Source organism: Homalodisca vitripennis, chromosome 3 (assembly GCF_021130785.1).
Source record: "Homalodisca vitripennis isolate AUS2020 chromosome 3, UT_GWSS_2.1, whole genome shotgun sequence".
NCBI classification, from domain to species: Eukaryota; Metazoa; Arthropoda; class Insecta; order Hemiptera; family Cicadellidae; genus Homalodisca; species Homalodisca vitripennis.
The window spans coordinates 76,048,181-76,074,548 of NC_060209.1; the positions used below are offsets into that span (position 1 = coordinate 76,048,181).

The 26,368-nt window shown below is 32.1% G+C and overlaps 1 protein-coding gene across 6 annotated transcripts in view; it reads right to left on the reverse strand.

Annotated features, from left to right (window-relative positions):
* Nucleotides 1-26,368, reverse strand: part of LOC124357071 (G-protein coupled receptor moody) — a 123,911-nt gene that overhangs the window by 41,248 nt on the left and 56,295 nt on the right. For 5 of the 6 annotated variants that reach the window (XM_046808478.1, XM_046808482.1, XM_046808477.1 and 2 more), the window contains exon 2: nucleotides 5,774-5,892. The exons of the other annotated variant lie outside the window; for it this stretch is intronic. In XM_046808478.1, the coding sequence (XP_046664434.1) occupies nucleotides 5,774-5,880 (107 nt within the window). In that variant the 5' untranslated portion in view covers nucleotides 5,881-5,892. The remainder of the gene's footprint in view (nucleotides 1-5,773; nucleotides 5,893-26,368) is intronic. 6 annotated transcript variants of the gene reach the window in all.

Below are 26,368 nucleotides of genomic sequence, written 5' to 3' on the forward strand. Positions count from 1 at the left end.
TTTGAATTTTACAGTTTCGCCAAACGTGTGTCCAAATAACTAAACTACATTAATAGATAATTTTAAATAAATATTTAAATAATTTACATTAATTTGTTAATATTTATTCAAATTTAATAAATATTAAAAAACATTTTATGCATATTTGGTCTTTCACATATGAAAAAGAATAGAGTGAATATAAAATAATGTATGGATTTTAAATAAGAGATGTGTTCTAATAGTCCAAAAGTCAAGAACCAATTTTCATTGTATTATCACTTGTTTTCTTTTAATCACTTAAAGAACTTTCCTCCAATAACGAAGTTGATTGTCAGCCGCGTTAATTTTTGTGGAGCACGAAATGGAGTTCTTCCCTAAAGGTAGAAAATAAAATGGTATTTTTCCCGGGTCATATTTTTTAACTTTAACTTAAAAACAACGGTCAGATACTGAAATGAATGTTAAATCAGCATCAACGCTGATTTGTAGAACTATATTGTTATATGTAGAACTATAGTACATATAGAACCTTAAAATGTTGATTTTCAGTCTCTGTATCTACTTTTCTGACGATGATATTATTATATTTATGTATCGGACGGTTGTTTTGTAGTGTACCAAGCTAGAAAGAATATATTAACGTTTCACTTTTAACGTTTTACGTACCCTCGTATTTAACCTCCACGGAAATTATCTCATCTGATGATCGATTTCTTTCTTGAGACAGATTCCTCTATTAATTTAAAGAAACACGCTGATGTGTGCTCATACAGTAAAAATTGGCTCCCGGCTCCTAGACTATAATAGTACCATTTTTACCCGGTAAGTGTGAGATTACGGTTAAAGCCCGGCAGAAGAAGTACTGTGGATTAGTCTTTAATGCTGTTTTTTCTTAATTGTGGCTGATAAGAATCGGCTAACTTGTACTTGCAACATATTTTGGAGTGACGGCAATAAAACTATATGCTACCAAGAGCAAAGCAATTTTAGAAGTTTAACTTTCATTGTAATAAAATGTATTCAGTTAACATGTGATTCTCAACTGGTAACACGGTGCTGTAATCAATCGACTTGTAGGTCAGACTTTAGGGATCATTTGGCTCGGGTTTATTGAAATCGCTCTCCCTTTGTCACGTGACACAGCACCTACCCTTTAATGACACGTAGCCTTGTAACAGTGTCCGGGCCAGCTTTGAATGGCGAAGGGACTGAATTGGCCACGGGAGACTTGATTTCAGAAGCTGCCCAGTACAAACGCATGAATGAAAATCCCTCGGATCGGCCCTTATATAGAAATCTTCTTGAAATACCTTTGGACATTGAAAAGTTATTAAATGCAATTGGTTAAGAAACAGAATAAATCTGACAATTATCGAAGTTATGCATAACTCATTATAAAACTCCACATTCCTCCATAATCTAGGATATGCTTTGTCAACATTTTTAAACTGAAACTTCCAGTAATATTTGTTCCCTTATACGAGTGAGTTAAAGAGGATGGAGTTTGAATTTGCTTCATCTTTGTAGTGATTTAGATAGATTGAAGAAGTAATAAATGATAACTTTTAAGTAATTCACTTATCCGCAAATATCGCTAAGTATTTGAGTAACCTGTTTTATCTGTCATAATAAATTAAGACCTAGCCACCATAACACTTCATAATACATTCACTCCAGAGTTGTATATGGGGCTAGAAGTGCGCCTTTCCTCCATTCACACTTCCACAGCGGCAATAATTTAAAATTTATGGTGCATAGATATTTTGTACATTTCTCAAACATTAAATTTCATAAAATGCCATGAAATATAATTGTTAGTTGCAAACACAGTAAATATAAAATTATCCTAATTTCTACCGAAAAAGTAACAAATAACTGTACTTTCTTTAACAAAAAAATCTTTGTAAATATTTAAAAGTTTATATTTATGAAAGAGTTTATACAGGTACAAAATAGTTATACAAATTTACAATGAATATTTTAGGTACATTATTTATTACCATTTCGTTTTAATATGGTAGCCGTTTAAACTTAAAACAATGTCACCACTCCTTTATTTATAAACTTGGAGAAAACAAACTAAAACTATTCTGGAATGCTAATAACATTTGCTAAACTCGTTGTTATAAATGACATTTCAGTTGTGACAAAATCTAGTTACTTCTTCCGACTGACACGGAAGGACTATTTATTATAACTTTGTTTTTGTATATTTACTGGCAGAAAGTCCTATTACATTTTGCGCCAATGCTTGATTATATTAACAAAGTTTTGCTACATGAAGATAGCGAGGAAATTTTCTGTCATTGAAAGAAGAATTAGAAAACTATTCGAACTAGACCTAATTTCGAAATAATTTTAGAACTCTATAACAGCATTAAATTAAGATTCTGTTCAAAAAATAGCACCACAGTTTAAGTTTATTTATAGTAAATAACTTCGTACAGATGGTAAGACAAAAACTAAATGATATGAAAGCTGGAATACAGATCGGAAAGAACAATGTTCAATAATCTGCAATAAATAAATAACTGGTATTATTTTCGTGCTATTATCGGGCCAATAATTGTTTTCTTTTTATATAACGGTTGCGGTAAGATAAATGTGTTATTTCATAATCAACAAAGAAAAAAGTGGAAAATCAATAACGAAGGAAGCGAATGAAAGTGATAGATAGCAACGGGTCAGAGAGCAGATAGTGTGTCAATACAGTGATAAGACTGATAAGGAGCGGCCACTGATAACAGCATTGGAAGCGCTGCGATCTAACTGACCAGCGGACAATGCTCCCATTGAGTGAAACCGTATTAGTTTACATTACTGATACACTGGAAATTATGTCTGAATGAGGTTAAATAAACATTTTTAACGCTATGTAAATATTTTTCGATTAGTTTTGGTTAGTTTCAGATAGTTCTGTTTTGAAAAAATGATGGTACTTATAAAAGTGCAGTTTATTACTATAACTTTGTACAATTCTGTTTAGTATTGGCATATACCAGCTCTCTTGGTATCAAATATACATACTAGGGCATATCAAAAATGTTAATTTAATCATAAATATGAAATAAAAATAACTCGTAAGTAGTGTCTTACAATGCAATCGAGTCATTATTGGTTTTTTACTACAAATTAACCATACGTTGCTGACATGAATAGCCTACTCGCATTTTGGGGAAAACGACTAATATTAAAAAAAAGTTGTAATTAGAACATAGTATATTTAGTATTATTTTAAATTTTACTTTTGGACATTCCATGACTGCTATTTATTGTTATTTGAAAGATGGTTTTTTGGAAAATGTTATTTTTATTATGTTGTATTGGTTTATTAAGTTATTGATATTATTGATTTAGTTCAGAAAATATATATTTTATATTTAAAAATGGAAAAACTACATATATCCTGTTCTTGCAAGCAGCCCGCCTGCCCGACCATTGGTGGTGGTTCGGAAGTCACCTTTAAGCCGTTGGTCCCCAGGTTAAGTGTTAGAGGGGACTTCTTAGCCCTAACTTCGCCTGGTAATATAAGCAATCTTTACTTTACTTTACTTTATATGGTTTAAGGATTAAATATCAGGAAAATACATAAAAATAAATTATACATCTATATTACAGGAATAATAAAACGTTATAACGAACTCTTTAGATATTAAGTTCTTTCATTACATATCAAATGGAAATTCAAGTATTCGGTGATTTAAAATTTTTCCCTAGCAGTACGTTTATAACATAACGCATAATGAGTAATACTAATAAAAGAAGTATTTAAACTAACTGTACCATAGAAAAAAAGAAGGTAAATTCAACTCGTACAAGGTACCAAGCGTACGTTACAGCCATTACAGTCTCTGGGGTTCAAGTGTTAATGCAACTGCAGTACGGAAACCGCAGTACTTAAAGCTCCTGTTAATTTTGTGCGCGGGGCCCATTAGTAAATTACATCTAGTGCAATTATCACCCAGACAGCAATAGACGCCGCGCTGCCATGCCGCTACCGTACCAAGCCCTACTGCTGTAACCGCAATGAGGGAAGTTACGAGGGCAGCATTTCCCGCACATACCTACAGTGGTAGTAGTCTGTCTACTGTCTACTGTCTACTACTTCTGCCTGTAGAAGGTTGAGACCCTTCCTCACATACACTTTACACAAACATATAATTACGTGCATTATTATTTCCTCACAACTCTCAAAGGCAATTAATTACAATGATACTATAGTAGCCCGTACCGAAATAGTCCTTCGGTAGCGGTTGCGTTTCAATCCCCCTTTTCTGTTGCCAGTTTTACGTGCATGACAAATTTCCGCCACAGCATATCTTATAATTAACAACCATCATTGGACAACACATAAATTTAACATTCATACTTTTAATTTAGTTTATATGTTTTGCAGACAACACGTAAATCAAACCGACAGCAGTAGCACCATCATAGAACACGGCAATGGTCAGCAGCGATGTGGCAACACCGCATTGCCTCTAATACCATCGGAGTACTTTCGTGCGAGTAGCTATAATACTAAAGTGAATATTTGAAGCTATTAGCAAATTCCTGTGAGGTATATGAACTAATCTGATTATCCCAATATTAACACGCAAGCTGTGTGCTGAGAGTAAAGTGGATCTCCTTAGAGTTCTTGTCGTTTATAATATTATTTCTAAAACTTGGATTTACTGATTGAATGTACCTATGAGTACATAATTTATAAACACAATTTACGTAATAAATTTAATAGTTGGAGTTGTTTGATAGTCTCAGCTTAAGTTTGGATTTCAAAAAATATTGTCTTGTTTTCTATGCCTATAATAATTTTGAAGTCTCTGTATAAGACCCCGTGTTGTTACTTTCATAACCCTCTTTGTCTACACCATTGCATTTGGTTAAAATGTAGAAATAATTTAACTACTAATTAAATATGAAATAACTTTTTTACTAGTTTAGATTATATAAATAACATATCAGAGGTGGAGAATGCTTACACCTCTTACAATGTTATGCTGAAAAAAGATGCCTATAAGTACAACCAAACTATAATATAGGAAATAACATTTCAGACTTTATAGAAAACGTTTAAGATTTAAGTCAGTCTATATAAAAATCCAAATAAGAAATGAAGTATGCCGGACTTTAACATAAAGACAATTTCGTAAACGTCAAGAATTTTGTAAACTCTCTTGCAAAAGTCTTAAAATCTCAAATTCCAGTCATACGAGACAATACAAGTTCCTAGTCATGTTTTGTATATGTCTATAAAAACCGTAAAACTTTATCAAAGTTTCCGTTATGAGATTTCAGAGCCCACCAATATTTGACGGCTTTGGTTTAAGCTGTTTTGACAACTCATTCTGGTTCGCCGATGTTTATACAATCTTTTACGGCATTTTAATCTTGTTTACTTGTGGTGTAGAACCTTGTAAAGTACTTTTTGGTTACTGTTCTTTCTAAAAGCAAAAAGATTTACAGTCAAAACACGCATAAACAAAATATTTGTTGCTAGGCAACGAGAAAAGTTTCGTGACACACTTTGTCAATCTCTTGAGCGCGATAGAATCTGATCGAATAACAATTTTTTGCCTTTATTTATTTCTACTACCCTATGGTAGAATAATACTTATTCTTCTAGTTACGTACTTTATAGTAATAGAAATACGATAATTTATAAATAAACCTATTATTAAATAATAAATTACTAACTATAAATAGTAAATAAACAAATTGAATCATTAAAGTTTATGTTACAGCTTGGAATAAAAATAAAAAAATAGGCTATTATTTTTAATTTTTTTACCTGCCGTCGTTTTGCTCAAGCGTGGAGTTTGAAACGCTAAGTCCAACCCCGGTATCAGACCCGTGTCCAGCGCCCTCCAGGTTAACACCCTGTAGCTGTCGGAGCATTTTGGTTTCCCACTGGAACAAAAAATGCCATAATTATAGAACTAATCATATAGTATATACCTTAAAATATAACGAATACAATTCGAACTCTCCTGTATTTAGTTCGTTTTTGATACGGAAAATCCCTATATACAAAATTTATAATGCTGTGGACATTTTTAAACACTGATTTCACAAGGGTAAAGCTCCAAAGAGGGTACACTTCATCTCTAAGTGTAAACATCAAATTTTCTATTGAACGTCTTAAAATATATTATAAATAAATTAAATGTGATATAATACATTATAAAATCTTGTTTATTTTAAACCAAAATCACCGATTTATTTAACACAACAATACAAGTTTTTTTTTTCAAATTATCATTAAATTACTTAATTTCAGTAAAATTGAGTGTTTAGGTTAACTAAAGAATCATATAAAAAAACTCAAATGTTACATTGTATAAGCTTATTTATTATTGGTTTTTATTAATTAGTTCAAAAACACAAATAAAATAAAATAATCATTGGAGTGTTGTTTTTTTAAACCAATTAACTAAATTATTGGCTAGATACTTCTAATTAGCTTATTTGTAACATGTAAAAATATAAAAAAAATAATATAAAATCCAGCTAAAAGAATATAGTACTACCTTGTATCCTAAACATACGGGATTTTCAATCACTCGCGGAATCAAACTTCGTAATCTGAACTAGGTATGACAGAAAACATAAGTAGGCTATTGAATAAATCGGCTAAAAATGAATGAGTATTTATTATTTTAAGACGAAACACTAAAATTTATAGGTTTAAACAAGATAACATGAGTTTAAGCAAAAATGTAAGTTGTATTACAAAGAAACTGTAATAAAGAAATAAAAAAACCCAATCAGTATTTACAAAAAGTATAAATCGTAGCATTTGGTAATAGCCTGTATTTACAAAAAGAACCCCTTTTATATTTGATTTTGAACAGAGTAAATATTTATTTAGCTCTGATTATAAATAAAATGTTCTATATGTATTAGTTATGAGTATATTTCTTTGCAATAAAATAATACATAAGACTTATATACTATGATTTAAGAACTTGATTTAGGATCTTCTGAATTAAGATTCTTATCGTAATTTAAAATCAAGGAAATCTAAACTATATATGCAAAATTCTCAGGCCTGTAAACAAAACATTTATAATTAATTCTATTAGTCTGTTTTTAATTAAAACTGTCTCTTTAGTTTTAAAAATTGCTATACGACTGGTTCCTTGGAATGGCTTTAAAAATTCAATGGTTAGTAATATGTACCATCATACCCTGTTATGCTAATTTTCGGACATACTTTAAAATTTTGTCAGAAGTAAACATACAGATTTCTGCCAATTCTTTAATTTTGTATTATTTTAAATTTATTTATTGTAATTTACTGACTCTTTTCACTGTAAGACCAAATATCTATTTCCCACCTACAACAGTACCATGAAGGGAGGGATTTACTCTTAGTTTTTCAGCATATGTTGCCGTTATTATCACATACAGATACTGTTAAAATCTCGTCAATGCATTGATAATATAATTTGAATAATTTGGCCTCATGAATACTAACAGATTTAATTTTCTCCTGAACTATGAAGTGTTTTCGATAAATTCGAGGAATGAGTGAGAGAGAGAGAGAAATGAAATGGTTTTAAGAAGTTAGTTAACCGCACATTTATTAAATTATTAGTTAATATTTAAGTAATATATTTTGTTTAAAACTAAATTTTAATATAACTTAGCTTATAATAATAATTATATATAAAGGTAATAAGAAAATTTGTATAAAGAAATTAAATTTCATACATAAAATACCACATTTTTAAAATTATAGCTAATTGGTTTATTTTGAGCCCATTACGGTACAGCTTCACCCTCCTCCATCATATTTACAAGCGGATAATATTACTGGTGGCATCTATTGATTGAATATGGCACTTCAGATGTAGGTCAAAATGTGTATAGAATTGAGTGGTCGTAGTAAAGGTTCGAATCAGTATGCACACGTTGATGAATGTTGTACTATTCTTCATAATATGAACAGTTCATTTGATTAATTAAACAAGTAAATGGACTAAATTAATTTTCTCATGTATATATGTACTGTTTATTTATGCATGCCTGCTTATTTTATGTAGGCTTTGTTTCTATAGGCGGCAAAGTTTTGTGTGGAACTGAATAAGCCGTGGTGGAGAGGCAATGAACTGACTGAAGTGTTGATGGTTATCTCAAGAGGGTGAAGTGCCACGTCTCCGGCACTTAAGTGCTTCTCACAGGCAGACCACCACTTCATCAAGCGCCCCGGTCCAGGCCGTTGTTGACCCATTTAGTCCAACATTACCTCTCCATTCTAGATCCAATAACTATAACGTCCAATTCCACGATTAATAACACTCAGCGCAATGGCACACACTTTACAAAAAGGCAAAGGTGAATTAAAATGGTCAATTTAAATGACGTGCAAATGTTTATGGGGATTTATTAAATGTTAACGGAATAATAACTAACAGCTTATTTGATTTATTTCTCTATAGTAATTAATTCTATAGTAAATTTACACAACTAGTATTCTACGTATACTGGGTATAAATAAATTTAATTAGAAAAACTCATTCAGTAATTTTTTAAAACGAATTAAACATAAAACATGAATTCACTTCCAAAGGAAAATTATACTGGGATATAATAAAATGTTCTTAAAACTTATTTAGACAAATTAAGAATATTTATAGCAAAATTCTACTAAGCTTCAATATGTTAATGGACAAGAGAGAAGTTTTCATTACTTGGAGTAAAAAGTGATTCCTTTGGTGCGCAATTGCGTATTACAATCGACTTCAGAAATACTTTTGCCTTATCGTGCCAAAACACACTTTTACTCAATGTGATAAACAAAGTTTTTATCACAAAAAATTAAAACTTTCACGTTTCATTTTAGCGTTTAACTGAAGTTCATTACATAATAACTTAACATACGCATACTGTCAAGTTTACACAATAAAAACTACTATTGTGCACTTGTACTAAAGTTTGCAGTTTAGCATTAAAAAATAACAAACAACTATAAAGTACGTTGCTTGGTTTTTTAGACCATTGGCCCTTGTACCACAAGGTAACGAAAAACAGTCACGCACCTACTAAATATGAAACATTAATGTTTTAGTGCCGTGTGATAACAAACACATTTGTTTTATATCAAAATAATACCAAGCTCTAATTAAAAGTTTATTGCTGAGTTTCATATCAATATAAGATTTCTAGAACTTTCATTATACATATGATTCATTATTATAATAATATAGCTTAACCTAGTTTTTGTCATTTTTTATCATACTCAATCTGAAGTCCCGTCTCCTTCTTCATTAAAAAGACGATAATTTCTGACAAACAACATGGCGATAATGGAAAGTAATATTTACATTGCTTTTAGTAGATGGTGATTTTATTATTTGTAGTTAGTCTCTAAATGAAATTATTACAACATGAGTTAATTGGGTTGACTGTTTTTAACGGTACATAAACCAATCTGATTGTGTATTAAAAGTCTTACACGAAAATGACTATTGGTTAGGTCAATACTATTTATTTGGTTTATTTAATGCTATATTTATTGACAATGTTGATTTATAATTCTTCTTACAGGTTAAAATGTGTTCTACAATAGAATAATAAAACAATGTTTAAGATTTAAAAAATTCCAACAAAACTCTTGATGTAAGTAATTTTAAAAATTAATATTCTATATTTTAAGGGTTGCACTAACAATTGGATTTACTTAAAATGTATTTCTAATTTTACTGCAATGTTTTAATTTTATTACATACTGCAAGATAAGTAATTTATCTCACAAACTTTAATTTCAAATAATTCTGAAAGTTTGGTTATTTGGAACCATATAATTTATATCATATAATATGGTTCCGCTCCAGTGAGATAAACGTAGCCTATAATTAGTTCCCATAATGTAGAGTAGTTATAAAAGTTATCGTTGATATATTGCGGATAAAAATGTAATAACTTATGGATTATATTAAATGACCACCACTATTCGCTAAGTTGGCGGAGTTCTCACCAAACTGCAGAACTTGGGCAGATTAAGTCTATGCTCTCAATGTGGGACGATCTGGCCGGAGAGCAATGTCAACACATTAGCTGATGACGTCAGAGAGCTGTGTCTACAGTCGGCAATATGGGGACCAAATGTCAGATCGCTGCTTTCGATATCTTGGAACGTTCGTAATCAAGTCCTTCGCTGCGAAACTGCGCTAACCTGTTACTACAACAACGCATACTCGTAATAATTCATTTAATACTACCCGTAACGACCAGACCTCAGTCGTTGTTAAAAAAAAATCAATATGCGCTAGTAGGAAAATTGAGTTGATCACGAGGTCAAGTGTTAATATGCTTAGGTTGTATATGGGTTTAAGGACATTGGACGATATCATTTAGATACGCCTAAAAGCAGGTGTTACTATAACGAGAAGATCCCGCTGACCATTTGGTTACTATCAGTTTGGTCGATGGTTTGTTTTGCCAGCGGGGTAAACTGACCATAAGATTAAGTTTAATAATAATGTCCCGGTCAACTTGACTGTTATTTTGAGGTTTAATGTGAACTAAATACAAGCTTAAAATAAACTTATTTAAGTAATAAGGTTATAATCACCAAGTAAATAGTATTTAAGAGCAACCCCTCATTCTTTGTGGTACTTTCTTTTCAAATATCTTGATAAAGGGAACGAAACTAGAGAAAAACATAGATCTTTAAGTTTACTCCAAAGAATTGAAATTTTACTTATATTCAAATTATACCTATTTTGAAAAACCGGCCAGAAACTTATTTTCTTCATTTGCTGGTTTTGTTTCATTAAGACCTTTAATCCATCCCAGTGTAGCCATATGGGCACAATAGTATGCACATGGGCTATTAAGGGTTAATTTGAGTTATCACTTGATGGATAATTCCAATTAAACAATATGATTAGCACGCAACCCACATTTAGAATGATGAGGGTGTGGTACTTTTGAATTACATAACTGACATAATTGATCTTATGTGATATTATTACAGGATGTATGAAGATTTTAAACCGTTCCAAAGTTTAGGAAGTGGATGACTTTTACATCACCCGGTACTGATAAGTAAGTTTAAAAAAATGTTGGACGTACAATAACATTGTTTATTATGTACATGAAGTAAAAGAAGAAAATAAAGTGAATAATCAAGCACAAAACTTTAAAAGGTTATTCGATTAAGATAATATGCAGTGCAAGTAATCAGCTTTGTTTCTAAGCCAACAACTATGTGTACATCACATAAGTTTGGTCCTAAAGTAGTTTTCTTAATAAGTGTAAAATAAAGCCTGTGTGTTGTGAAAGCGCTAGTATTTCAGCGGCCAGCTGTCGCACTAAAGCTCAACTTGCATCGTAACTTACATGCTTGTTTGGGAACTTCTCTTAGAGGTTTCAGCACTTCTTAACACGACACTTTGGAACATGCACTTTTAAAAACTAAACAATTAATTTATTCAATAATTAAAGTATGGGAAAACTTTGGATTGATATGCGGCAGCGTTATAATTTATTTATTATATGCTAACAAAACATAGAAAACAAGGGACTATTAACAAAAATATAATACTGAGTTTTGAGTATCAAATTCTGGTGGGTAGCCGTTAGTTCCTATTACTCTAAATACATAAACCTAAGTATTGAGCAATTAGAAAATTAACATGATTTCTGAATGTGTCGAAGAATTTATGTCTACTTTGCGCTGATAGGAATTAGTTGAAAGGTAATTTTTTTTATTACCAAGGAAAAGGTCGCTTATAGCGTTGTGTATTTAGGTTGAAATGAAAAAAATATAAATAGTATTTATGAATACGCTAATAAGGCGCAGCAAAAGAAAAAATCAGTACTTCTCTTACACAATAAAGCTAAATCTGAATTAAATTTCGAAGTTATGATGTAACAAACAAAGTTATAAAGCAAGATTAGTAATAATTGTAAACCGATAAGTATACACCAAATAAATATTTAAAGGTATATAACCAAGTAAATTGACAGTATAACATAAACAAATCAAAATGATACTTATGTACGTACAGTAACACTGCGTAAATGCATGTTTTTGATATCAATAACTACAGCTGCACTTTGACAAGAAAAGTACCGTTTTATTAGCAAAAATAAAATTATATGAATTATATTATTTTAAATTTGCTAATATCAGGGAATTATCTGATTGGAAGTTTGGTTAAAACGAAAAAAGGTTCGATATAGTGTGAAATTTCCATTAGTTATTAACTGTGTATAATCGTATCGTGCTACATAGAGTGTTAAAAGTCAAAGAGTAGGTCACTAGATAGTTAATAGTGCAACTAATAACAGTGAAATACTGGAATTCCATCGTACTTTACTGTATTACTTTATTATAATTGCTCTTTTCTTAATTTTAGCTTTTAGTCATGCCAGCCTCGTAATTCAATGGGTTCTAAATGTTTATGAACATTTGAGCTTCTGAGTAATTTTAATTTAGGCCATCTTAAAACTAAAATTTCAGGATGTTAGTTGTCTAAACGACTTTCTTAACCAAGTAAATTTCCCGTGTGAATTAGTGACAAATCTAAGAAATCAGTATTTTTTATTTCTTCTTCCCCAGAAACTCTTGTGTGTTTACCTATCTGACGAAAACCGTATTACCGACTGTTGTGAAACAAACAAACTTAGTGAATCGTATGAATTAAGCACTAGTATGAATTAAGCACACATAATTTCTGTATCCGCTTAACCTATGATTATATGTAACAGTGTATGAGGTGATATGTCATCCAATTCTAAAACCTGTCGTCATTTGATACGTTCTGATTACGCGCTGTCCAGCAGTCAACAAAAGAAATAGTAATTATAAAATATTAAAAACAGTAAACATTCTATCGAGTAAACTCTGATAATAACAAAAATGCCTAGTATTTAAAATTACTTAACTAAAATGAGATAACTAAAAAACCTGTTAACAGTTGCAGACTTTGAGCAAATTATTTATAATGTTAGCGCTCTCTACCAATCATTCTATACAACCATCAGGGCTGGCGATTACACCAAACATTATCTGTCACACAATCATTATAAAAATGTAGTATCCATCCTGTTGTAAAGTCCTATTCTGTTTAATGAAATTTTTACCTAAAAAAGTAACTCAAGGTAATCATAGCCAAAAACCATTAAGTCAAATCAGGTTTCTTAAAAGACCAAAGAATGAAATGTATCTTTTATATACCGAAAGTAAGAAGATAGTGCAATTTAAAATCTAAGAGTTACAAATGGAATAAAACTGTTCATATAATGAAAATTGAAGCGTAATTTATCACAGCTGAAAGCTTTAAAAAAAAGTGAATGTTGATACAAAGCAGGTACTTTATAAACAATTTTAAGCTGAGTCATTACTTTTTTAATTATATTGAGCCTACTTCACTACACGATAAAGTTGCACTTCACAACACATGCTGCACAAAGCAGAGAAGGTGAGTGACTGGAGAACACCTCATATGACGCAAAGAATGACGATGGTAGCGAGGGGAGGGATCGTAGGGCTTCAGCCGTTCATCTTGAAATTTATCTCAAAATCATAGCATGTTTTTTTTTTAATTTCAAGGGGTATTTTTGATTTGTAGTTGAGATGTAGTAGTTCACTGTGGGGAACGGGACAAGAATATTTGTATATTAATACGCCAGAACCCAGAATATAAAGCAGACACGATGTTTTGGAAAGGTACAGGATTATATTGTACGAGTATTCAAAGGACAAATGTTTTTGCCTTGTGAGATATACTAATAAAGATCCGAATAAGAAAAACGGAATCTATAACGAAATGAAATTTAATCAATCTCGACTTCCCAAAAAGGTTTTGTTGTTTTGCCTTGATTTGCATAAAACGCAGTTCAGTCTCTGTTGGTGAGACGACGAACCCAAAATTCAATATGTATTATAAATAAATCATACAACACTTTATTTTAATTTTTAAAGTTTCGATTTGTACGATTCAGTATGTGTAGATAAGGACTCTTAGGTCCTTAGGTTATTTAAGCTTTATTGACTTTAAACCTAGACAAACAGCATTGCAAAATTAATAACAGTATTAAACACATTAAAACTAGTCCAATGTTAAATTATTTACATTCAAACACATAAACTAATCTTTAAAATTTTTAATTTTTGTGAGGCCTTTCGATAGCAAGGCTATCTTCGTTAGACACATCACGATGGTTCACCGCGAAAAAGCCTAATAATACTATAACTAATCTTTGCTCACTAAAGCTACAGGGCAGAGAGTAGTCAAAAGTATTATTTATTCAATTATATTTATAAGGTCCAGATTTTCCTATCCACAAATTCATTTTCCTTCTAATGATTAATAACTGATGGGGAGTCCTAATTAGGGTACAATTTTATAGTAATTTAGTATATTAAGTGTGTGATACAAGTTCTGATACAATTTACTGGTATTTAAGAATAAGGTTACAATAAAACAAAGCGCTGACGAGCTGAAGTTATTGAGCCAATTTTAATCTGGATTCTATGCCCTCTTGAACCTTCATAGGGCAATAAAACTCATTCGGTTATTATATCATACCAAATAACTATAACACTTTGTCTTTTATTTAGCCTCTTTTTTGACCCCAAAGAAGTCAATAACATTTGTAAATTTTGCAAAATATCCATAAAGAGCCTAATTATAGGTGTTATGTTTATGAAATATTTAAATATAAATATGGACTCTATAATACTTAATTTGAAAGTTATCATTACATAGAACGTTTTGGGGTACAAAAACTTATTTCTTATATAATTTTATCAATATGTGCAAATATTTGTTTAAATGCGTTTTAAAATTAAGTATTGTGTTATTCTTACTGTAATACGTGAGGGCACCACTAAACATTATTAAAAGAGCAATGTAGGTTTTTATGGATCCCTGAAAGACATACACTTTATTTATGTCTGCAATATTTTATTGAAATACGCATACTAACATCTTGCTTGGGATGACCTTGGTTACGTTAAGGTCACCCTAGGTTTGTATGAACTGTTACTGAAAGCCATGAGATCAGTACAAGTTTGGGAATAGGCGGTACGATCAATGGAAGGAAAAATATTGATAAATAAATAAATACACTCAAGCCAACTAACTATTAAAGTTAAAGTTACAGTTTACACCATAAGGGAACAAATCAGGATAAAGTCGCTCTACACCAGGACATAACTACTATTTGAGGTAGTTTTGATGTACTATGGTTTCCCGCCAACGACCTCAACTGATGTTGAGCCAGAGGCTAATAGCGAGACCGTGTCATCATAAGTTAGGATTAGCGGCCAGTAACCGACTACAAGCAGGACTTGTAGACCTGGTCGTAATTTTTTACGAAGGATGTGTCCAAAGTGGTGTGGTAGTATATTGAGGCGTGGCTTTACGCCAACGATCTCAACCCAGTCTAATGTGAGGCAGGAGCTGGTAGTGATACTGTGCCAAGTTGAGCAGAGAAGGACGGCCAGTAACCGAGTACATGCAGGGCTTGTAGACCAGATCGTAACCTTCTACGAAGGATGTGTCCAAAGTGGGCAGGTAGTATGGTGAGGCATGGCTTTACGCCAACAAACTCAACCCAGTCTAATGTTGAGGCAGGAACTGGTAGTGATACTGTGCCAAGTTGAGCAGGGAAGGACGGTCAGTAACCGAGTACATGCAGGGCTTGTAGACCTGGTCGTAACATTATATAGGGGAAGTGGACGGCAAGTTTAGTGCACTGTGGCTTCCCGCCAACATTCCCGGCCTACTATAGTGTTGAAGCTGTTAGGGCTGAAATTACCCTTAGATTAATTTTACGGTACTTAACCCGCAGTTATAGTAGCTTACTTGCTTAATTTATTTGGAAAGTTACGATATATTTCTATGTATGGCATTAATGCATGGTTGTTATTTCATATGTAAATTTTTATCTTGTAGTTTTATTTATTAAAATAATGTATTATATTTTTCAATCATTTGAGTACTTGATTTCTTTTTAAAGGGTTTAATTTATGTTAATTTTTGTTTTGCAATGTTTTGATAAGTAAAAGTTTAATATGAATGAAAATTAATCATTCATATTGGTGTTAGGTGCGAGTTATAAAGATATATTAATTCGTGTCTTTTTGTGAGGTGACTGTGATGCAAGCATCCGTGAAGAGTGTGCTGAAAAATATTGTGAACTATTTATATTGGAATTTCTATAAATATGTCATTTATATTAGCTGACTGATACCCAAGTCACTGTTTAGAGCTCGTAGCAAATATTTTGTCTGTTAACACAATATATGTTTGTTAACTGTTAATTTTTAGTATGTGTGTATTTGTTGTATTAAACGTATGGTGCATGTCCAGCGTTAATGCAATTAGAACAACAGTCCTGGCGAATTAAGTAATACAACTTTAAAGCTTTAAGAGATTTAGAGCTTTAAATATGTAAATAGGTTAAGTTTCATTGCAATTGAAGTCCTTATTAGATACAATTGTGATAAGAGAAAAATTAAATTCGGAGACTATAGAATCTTGATAGTTTCTACTATTATACTTACATGCTCTTAGTCAAAGATTATAGAAACCTGACTGTCACTGATGCCAGTTACAAGACCGTTACATGGAAAATTCTGAATTGTGGTACTAAGCTTTGCAGTAAGTGTTACTAGCTGTTTCAGTGAAACATATGCCTGTGCTCCAAATGTATTCTTGACGCAATAATCCATGAGCTGTTCACAATATCACCTGACATGAGAGGTCGGTAACTGGTAAAAACTAAATCTGTATAACTTAAAAAGTATTTCCTTTTATAAATTTTAACGTTTAAGGAGGCCGAATAAAATCTGCAAATGGCGTAGAGTTCATAGTTTTTAATATATTAACAATTATTTAAATTTAAATAGCCATAACAAAGAGTGTTCAATACTTAAAAATTCCGTGATAAACGTGGATGTAAGTATAATATACGACCCTAAATATGGAAACCATATACATGTAAGTCTAAAACAGGAATGTGATTTAATCAAACACTTATTTTCAATCTACCTTGTTAATGCTTAAACAATCGTCCCTGATGTGTATCAGTATTGTAGTTTGTCATTGTGTTAGTCTATGTAACAAAATATTGTAGGCTTAGATCTAAGCAACCTGACAGATGTTTCTCTCACGTGCAATGGACACCTATACCAACGGTACAAACGCGGATCAAGAAAGGGTTTCTGTTGACGCTCTCTTGACAGCACCAAGTTCCTGTCCTAAGTGCAGCAAGACGGGTTCCTAGAACACTATCTTGCTGCAATGTCCGTAGTCCACCTCATGTGCACACAAGCCGACATGAAGGTTAGGACGTTCGTTCATGCCTAAGTAGGATACCCCAATTTTCCAGATCTTTAACGGGACATAGTAGGCTTTTGATTGTAGACCATTAGATGGCGTGTGGAATGAATATTTATACCAATCACTACAATTGACCTTACGATTTTCTATAAGCGTATTGCCATTCATATTAAGTTCCTTGATAAATGTTTGAGTCCGTAAGCATCAACAACATTCCTTGATCCTTGTCTCCTTGCAAGGGATCCTTGTCTCGGTGCAAGGGGAAGTGATGGGTTCAATAGTTGGCAAATTCTTTCAAAACCCATGCGCATGACTCATGAATGCATCAGCTACAGTTTTGCTTACGTTTGAGAATGTATGTTGCTTCTGAGATGATTGAGAAATATGACAGGATGAATGATGTTGGAACTTTTTCGTATTGAATGAATTTCTGGTTCAATTGTTTTGATAATGGGTGAAACCAGTTAAGCAGTTTCAGTCGGTCCAGTAAGCTCTATCAGTAGTTGTCTTTCAGCGTTTAAGTGAATTAAACTGCATTATGTCGGAGTTTTTTATAACACTACTATAGATATTTAAATTACTTAAAATTGTTCCCATTGTTAGTTTTAATTTATGAATGATATCTAACATAACAGTTATCTAGAGGAACTTTTTGTAACCAATTTACTTAGTCTACTGTGTAAGGCTGATTATTTACTTAATAAAGTTCTGTATATATGTAGTAGCAACTTTAGTAAATATTTATTTTCAACACTTGTGCCTTTCGCGAGTTTGTATTACTTACATTCTTGCCTCTTTTGCTATTATGGTATGTTTACTATTTGTGTACGATAAAAAAATCGTTTGAATATCAAAACAACTAATTGAAAGGATCCTTGTAAAATCAAATCGGTTATTTTATTACTATTGCATGAATGGTCATTTATCACACTAACAATCATCAATGTAACTGAATGTTATAGGTTTTAACGTCAGAATTGGGGTGCCTTACGACAATATTTAAATTGTATTAATAAAATTTGATTTGTAAACTAAGACTGTAGTCATAACTTTATAAACTATCACATGGCACAACTTATCAAGTTCGTGGTTTTTGTCGGATAATTTTTTACGGAGAAAAATTGTAATCAGTGCAAACTACAATTCAAAGAAGAAGTTAACTTCGAGAAAGTTCAAACAATATATAATATGACAAAATATCCTTTTACTCTAAAGACAGTAAGTTAAAGTTTTAAATTAATACTGATAAAACAGTTCAATGTTGTCAAACATAAAATTCTCACGTCTTTTAATTTGTTATATCCGTTTAGAATGTTCAAATTTGATTTCGTATTTATGATTTCCCTTACTATAGGAAATATTTGTGCTGGACCATTTGCTACTTATGCTTCAAATGTTATATGAACTTCATCGAATGTGCTACAAAGTTAAGATTACACAAGCATACTTCTTAGGCTATGGCCAGCACAAGAGTAAGTCCTGAAAGAGTAAGTCTTCATATTATAAGTTTAATATCAAATTCTTGAAACACATTTTTTCCATCTAGTACCCAAAGGATGGGATCAATGTTTAAGTGGAATTATACAGAACAAAATCCTCAGGATTCGTCCTCATATATATATATATACTAGATCTACGCTAGATAGATAGCGTAGCACGGTGTTTTATCAAACAAACGTGCCTATTTAAAAAATAACAATTTATAATGATATTTGAAAAATTATCTTTCATTTACAGTGCAACCGACATAAAGTATGTAAAGCAAGTATAATTACTTCATATTAAACTGTGAAGGAGGATCTTGATTATGCACAGTTAGCAATCAGTATTTTGTACGACATAAAAACACAACGTAAGATTATATCTTTGAGTAATTTAATAGCAAATAAAAACCAGAACAGTGATAGCCTTTGACTTCATGAATCAGTCTTCACAAAGAAGATTAAATGGACAGAAAATTGCCGGACGGGGAGGCCACGCCGTTCAGCGGCCAAATAGAAGGAAAGGGCTCTATAAATAAGACCGAAGTGGTCGTTGATTTGATTTGTACTCTCCAAGTTTACAACTGATTTTGTTCAATATGGCAGTTACCGTAACGTTGAGTCAATGCGAAGACGCTGAAGCCAAACGCACTTTCTTGCCTAATTTATTTAACTTTCTTCATATATGTTTTTTTTTTAACTAACCTAACACGAATTAAAATCTAAATGTCTTCCTTTACTTTTAATAGTTCCTTGAACATTTTTAATATCAAGCTTTATGAATAACAATAAGTTATTGATAGATTAGGAGTTTCAGTAGGTTAGCATTACGTTGTTCCGATCGTCTTGGAACTAAGTTATTGGCGAAATATTAATCAAATTGGCACGCGTAGTAATGTTTTTCTCTCTTACACATTGTAGCCGTTCGACAACTCATCTCTTACCATCTCTTGCACCTTGCCCATTATTACAATTTACATTTTTCGTATTATAAATTAGCCCTTTCATGCGACAGTACTATTTTGAATGTTATACAAAGTAAATTTGTAAATAGTAAAGTAACTTGCGTGAGGTGATGTTTTATTTACCAGATAAATTAAGAGATATAAGTTGTGGTGATGTCCTAATGACGTCACCCCGTTGTCGTGATTGTAAGATGTCTCGATAAGTGGCAAATGCCGTAGCAATTTTGTTTTAGGCGAGTTTGAGTCCATCTTTTAGTTCATCATTGAGTTCTTGAGTTCTAGAACGATTATTCTTTGAGGACTACTTTGATTCAAATTTCCTTTTCGTGATTACAGATGAAATATTGAGCCAATATGCAGTGACACCGAGTATTTAAGTCGACATTAACGTGAAGGGAAGTAATTTACAGTTTTATTAAGTGATTAAGTTAGTAGGAAAAAATCCAAAGCACATTGGTACCAGCAGGCCCCACCCAAGATCTCATTTTAATCAATTATTAATCTATTTTAGCAGCAACGTGGCAAGTCATAATATTATTGTCACATCTAAAAGTGGTACTTGTTGAGTTTTAATGGCCATAATTAAACTTATAAGTAAACTTTGAAAATCGAGTATTCATTACTACGACTTCAGAGACCCCACGTGTTTCGTCCATGTGGTATAAAGTAACTTATTCAAGGAATGTAAAGAATATAAAATAAGTGGAATTATTGAATCTTTGAACATTTGTATTGACGATCATATAAATATTTGGAACATTGGCCAGAAAGAATAGCTGGAAGGATTTGTGTTATGTTATTAAAATAAACAGGAAATATTTAGATACGGTACTGATTAATTCATCCTTTTAAGAACATAATAAGGGTGACGAACTGTCATCATTATTATATGACAGGTAAAATCGTGTATAAAACTAATTCCAAAATATCGGCACGATGTATGACATTTCAATTTGTCTGCTCTTAATTTATTGTATTTGATGGATGGAGCATAAATTTGTATAAGTTTAAAAGATAGTTTAATCAAATCACTAACATTTTCAGTCATGTGGTATAGAGACATACAGACAGAATCTCGAATTGTTTACAGTGCATCGAGGAAAACATGTTTCACCCCACATTTCATTTTCATATTGCCTCGGAAGTTGTCTGGGAAGTAAGTTTGAAATGTGGAAAGGAAGGAAGTGTCCGTCCATTAAAGACTGTTTGGTGGCTACCGGCCAAACTTGGAGTATGGAATAATATTTGAGGTCAACGAAAACAGCTTTCGGCAGCTCACTTGACAAACTGGTCGGTATATCATTTTCTTCCCGTGAACTTCACGTTTTGCCTCAGCTATTGTACGTACGTATTCAGCGACAGGTGTCAGCTTTATATACAGTAACAAATGAAGAATCAATTAAAATGGAACCGCTTTTCCATTCAAACTTATAATAATAACGTTTATGTATGTAGGTTGATTTTTTTTATCATTCAACCCTCGTGTGTACAAGTTTTTGTTTATGGACTGTTTTCAAACAAATTTTCAATTATTGAATTAAAACGCTTGTACTTTACTATCAGAGTTGTTGTTGAAAGAGTACAAACATAAATTTTAATTACTCGAATTTTATAAATGTAAAACTGCATGAATAAAAAGACACGGCCTAACAATACGTCCTACGCTATCGACGAACTAAGGAATCTATAAAAATCTTTTAATATAAATATGATATAAGTTTCCTGTTGTTTTAAAACCTTTTTATAGTTGGAACACGAAGCAAAAAATTATAGAATTGGGCATAAAGAATGAATGCCGCATGCACGTGAGCGTTTCAGTTCAGATTAAATAAGTATTATCAGTTAGAGATAGATAACAAACAGATAAGGCAGACCTAAACAGCTTAGCATAGCGATACCTTTATTAGAAGGTTGGTTGAGTGTATGACTTGATTAAAATGCAGGAGATAAAAATGTTAAGGATAATTGTATACACCTGTACTCTAAGTAAGTTATTCCTTTTATTAAGTCTTATCCCTATATGATCCAGGGCTAACATCGAATAAAGATAAATAGTACAGATATAGATATTATTACAGTAATAGTTGTGTGTTAAAAAAAACTATGTGGGTACATTATTCATCATGGTCTAAAGGAATGGGAAGACAAAAGGGGCATTTCTCTAGCGGTAAAAACGACAACCATTCCACAACTGAACTTGTAATGAATAATGTGAATTATTATTAGTTAGCAGTCGATTCGAACGAAAACAACCGGATACAATCAAAACATAGTATTAATGAGGGTCAGGGTTCACTCATGCTGATGAGGGAACCATAATTTTTGCAAGTATATTGAAACACTACGAAATCAATCCTAAGTGTAATGCAGCCTACTAAGAAAAGTTTGATTTAAGTACAACATTAAGACTGGAATGTGGTCACTCCAAGCAAACAACAAAGAGAAATGGCAAGTCCAATTATCGAAAACTGACAAGGCGATAAAGAAAGTATAAAGTGATAGAGATGGTCGGATTTGGCATGAAAAATGAGGAAATATGTGAGAAAAACAGCGCTCCTGATTATACTGATAAGGGGGAGAAGACGTGTGATTGTGGACTGTGACGACGAAAACAAGTTGATTTAGACGGATCAAAATCTGCGGTTGACGGAATAAACTGAGAGCGAATGGACCAGTTGTTGTAGAAAAACAAACTCATCACGCCAGGTCGATACTTATCTTCCATAGAAATCTTTTCCTCGTGATTTATCGTTAAAGTTATACCGACGTTTGAAAAATATCATATAGTGATCCTTCTCGACTCCAACCAATATTTTGATACATCGTTTATTAAAAACACAACACCTTTATTATTGTATAATTAATTTCTGATGGACACTAAGTGTTATTTGTTGTATACACATCCTTGTTTAAAAGCGTGTATTGAAATGTATAAACGGAACTGTTATTATTTTAATGTTGATTATTTATTCATGGACTAACGGTATCTAATATACAAAAGGGGTGCCTCAATGCTTTCAGTGGCTTAATGTAACTTAAAATAAGGTTAATTAATAACTTTGACTATATTAAGTACTAGATGTTACTTTGTTTCACATAATAATGATATTTATTATTAAGTAGGTAGTATAGGAAATGTTTTAACGGTAATCTAAAACATTCCTGAGATAAGTGATGGTCATCTTAAGATATATATTTTGATCATAGAATATCTATCAAACTTGAAAAACCAGTGGTATAAAACGCTGGAGATCCAAATAACTTCTAAAAAGAATTAGCAATTAAGTTATAATAAATATTAGAGTGTGTAACATTAATTAACCAGCATCTGGTTGAGTATATTCTGAGATCACATGCTATTAAACGTTAAAGAAATGGTTATGAGTTCTGAGTCAGATACTACAGCAGTTAATAATTACCATACCATTAGGTGAGACAACTGACTGACAATGCTAAATCATGTTACATTTGGTTCACTTATTTATAAAACTTAACTATTTATGACTGTAAATACTAGCGAAGAAGGACGTTTAAACTGGCGATCAAGCCTTACGACAACTACAAATAAGATGAAGCAATTAGTTTCATTAATTTAATAGTGTTAAGAATGTCACTAGTTTCCAACTTCCGAGTTATAAACTTAGTAATGAGTGGAAGACTTGAAGACTAACAGTTTCTTAGTTAGCACATGTAAAGTGCTACATGTATGTTATGTACAATTACAAACCTTTTTGAATAAGTGGTGTAACAAATATGTACCGAAAAACACGTTTTTTTTGTTAATATACCTGTGATATATCCATTATTATATTTTTGAGCTTGACATACTTAAAATTAACCGTTAAACACTTATTACCCATTTCGTTATTTTTAACTTTTATTTTCGTATCTGGCGGTTGGTTTTTAAGCTTATAAAGTTAAAAATATATGATTAAAGAAAAGATACCTTTTGATAATTTCCAATTAAGGCCCCCGCTAAAAATATCGTGGCTGATGATTGGCGTTTTGTTAAAGAAATTTCCTCAACGGATTTCACGTAAAACTAGTTTATTTTTTACACAATGCACCTCGATTCTTGGCCACTGGAATATTACAATAAATCTAGTAAAGTAAATTGTTTCAAAGTAAATACTTTTTGTAACAAGCAGTAAACTAAAATAAATTTTTAATAAAATGTTATATTTTTCACTACTTTGATTCATTTACTCAAAGCTCTCTATAAAATAGTGTAACTACTTTAGAATTAATTTTGTACGACTTGATAGAAAACCTCGACATCTTCTGTGTCTCGATCCAGTAAAGTTGTCATTGACTCTCGTAAAGGCAGTGATCTGCAGAGGTATTCAACTCACGTTATAGTGTGCATTTTAAACATAACAAAAGTGTGGTAGTAGTGATTAATGTGATATTATTCGATTGAGAACTTCCAGAGATTTCTTTATCAGTCCATCAGTGTTATGCTATTTTATACTGTATATTGTGTTTAATATTATCTTTTAAACAATAGAGATACTGCTTAGGATAGAGAGGGAATTACAACAGACAATAAGACCAACATTCCGAATGTTATAAGAAACATCTTCTACTTTCTATTAAAGTCTTCAGTCAGCGATTCAATGATACATGAATAACAACTCATATGATTTACTTTGATAGATTTGAAAAAGAGGAGGAATAAATACCTGGAAATATTAAAATTGTTTCAATGACTATATAGTTTTAAATGTATTTGTGTTACGAAGATAAAATAAATGTTGTTGTGCATTTACATTTCTAATGCTGGATTTCAAACTCACAATATCGTTTTGTACACGATGGTCGATAAATGGAATCAGGAAATTAAATTTGGATACTGAGAGGGTGATGGGAGTGAGGAGATGGAGGTAGGAGAGGGGAGGTAATGGAACGGGAAGGAGAAAGATCGTTGAAAGATGATACGGCAAGAGTGGGGTATCCTAAAAAAACAACGATTTTGCAGGGATTCTTTAAACACAAATAAGTATTTTGATCATACTTTACACATGACGATTTCATTAGTACAATTTTATACAAAACTCATTTATAAAACTGTTATCAGTTATTTAGTATAAAATATTGTTAATGTATTTAAGAATATCTATATGGTATTTTTCTGAGAAAATTATTTATTACACTTATATTGCTTTACTCGTGTAATTCATGCATGAATTTCCTAATTGCCTACACAACGAAACAATGAACATATCAGAAGTGGATAAGTAAAATGTTCAGCCTTGTAAGCTGTATAGTTACTATTTGAGAAGTGGGAAATATCTAGACTATAAACAAAGGATGGTGATTTATCAAAGATTAGTATTTAAGTGGTATAACATTACAGCTGTAATCTGGTAGAATCTCCGCGTCGCGTTGTCTGAGTTATCAGTTCTCTTAGTCGGTTTTTCGAGAGTTTTCCAATCTGCCAGCGTCCCTCTCACAACTCACGGGCTATCAGGACAAACAAACAGTTTCAGTAGTGAGCTCCGCCCGTTCCCGATCTCGTGTTCAAGGGTCTGACGGTCATCTGTTATCTGAGTTGGCTGGCGAGAGTTTTCCAATCTGCCAGCGTCTCCCTCACAACTCACGGGCTATCTGGACAATCAAACAGTTTTAGTAGTGAGCTCCGCCCGTTCCCGATCTCTTGTTCAAGGGTCTGACGGTTATCTGTTATCTGAGTTGGCTGGCGAGAGTTTTCCAATCTGCCAGCGTCCCCCTCACAACTCACGGGCTATCCGGACAAACGAATAGTTTTCAGTAGTGAGCTCCGCCCGTTCCCGCTCTCGTGTTGAAGGGTCTGACGGTTATCTGTTATCTCAGTCGGTTAATCTAGTGCATAGAAGCTGAAATTTCCGATTCTCAATTAAACCATATGATTACGATTCTTAACACTTTTTGGATTCCTTAATGTCAAGAAACAATCGTACACTATTCTTACCTAACCGTTTAAATATGCTACAAAGTTATTATAAGAGAAACTAAGAAATCTTTGGATGCGTACAAGTGTAGGGCGTAAAAGTGTTTCATTATTTTTGTGGAGTAAGGTTGACGTCCAGTGTGGATTTTATGAAGATCCGAAATGTTAGTAAACGACAAGTTGTGTTTGCAATAATAAAGATATTTATAAAATAAAAGTTATAAACTTATTTAGAACGACCCTGTTAATAGATTGTACAAGTTATTTATATTTTTAAGAATGATACTCTGTTTATAAAGTTTTAGCTTTTTGAATTTCTATGAAACATCTACTTTTTAAATGGTATGGTTAGTTGTAGCAATATGATGAATATAGTAATAACACAATGAATGACTATGCTCTTATGTAGACGTTGCCTTGGTTGCACGATATAAAACACCGAATTTTGAGAGATGTGTGCGGAAGGTTCAAGTCCTCTCTGTGACCGGAGAACTTTTTATCAGTACTGCCCATCTCGCCCTATACCAACTCTCATCCCTTATTCTCTTTGATAAGATCCTCCCAGGCACTGGACGCAAAGAACGGTCAAGATAACCTTGAAAGGGACACCAGTTAAAACAAAAAAAAAAAAAAAAAAAAAAAAACTACTCCTAAGCTTGATGATTATTTTTGTTAAATTTAGTAGTAACGATTCTTTAAGTTAAC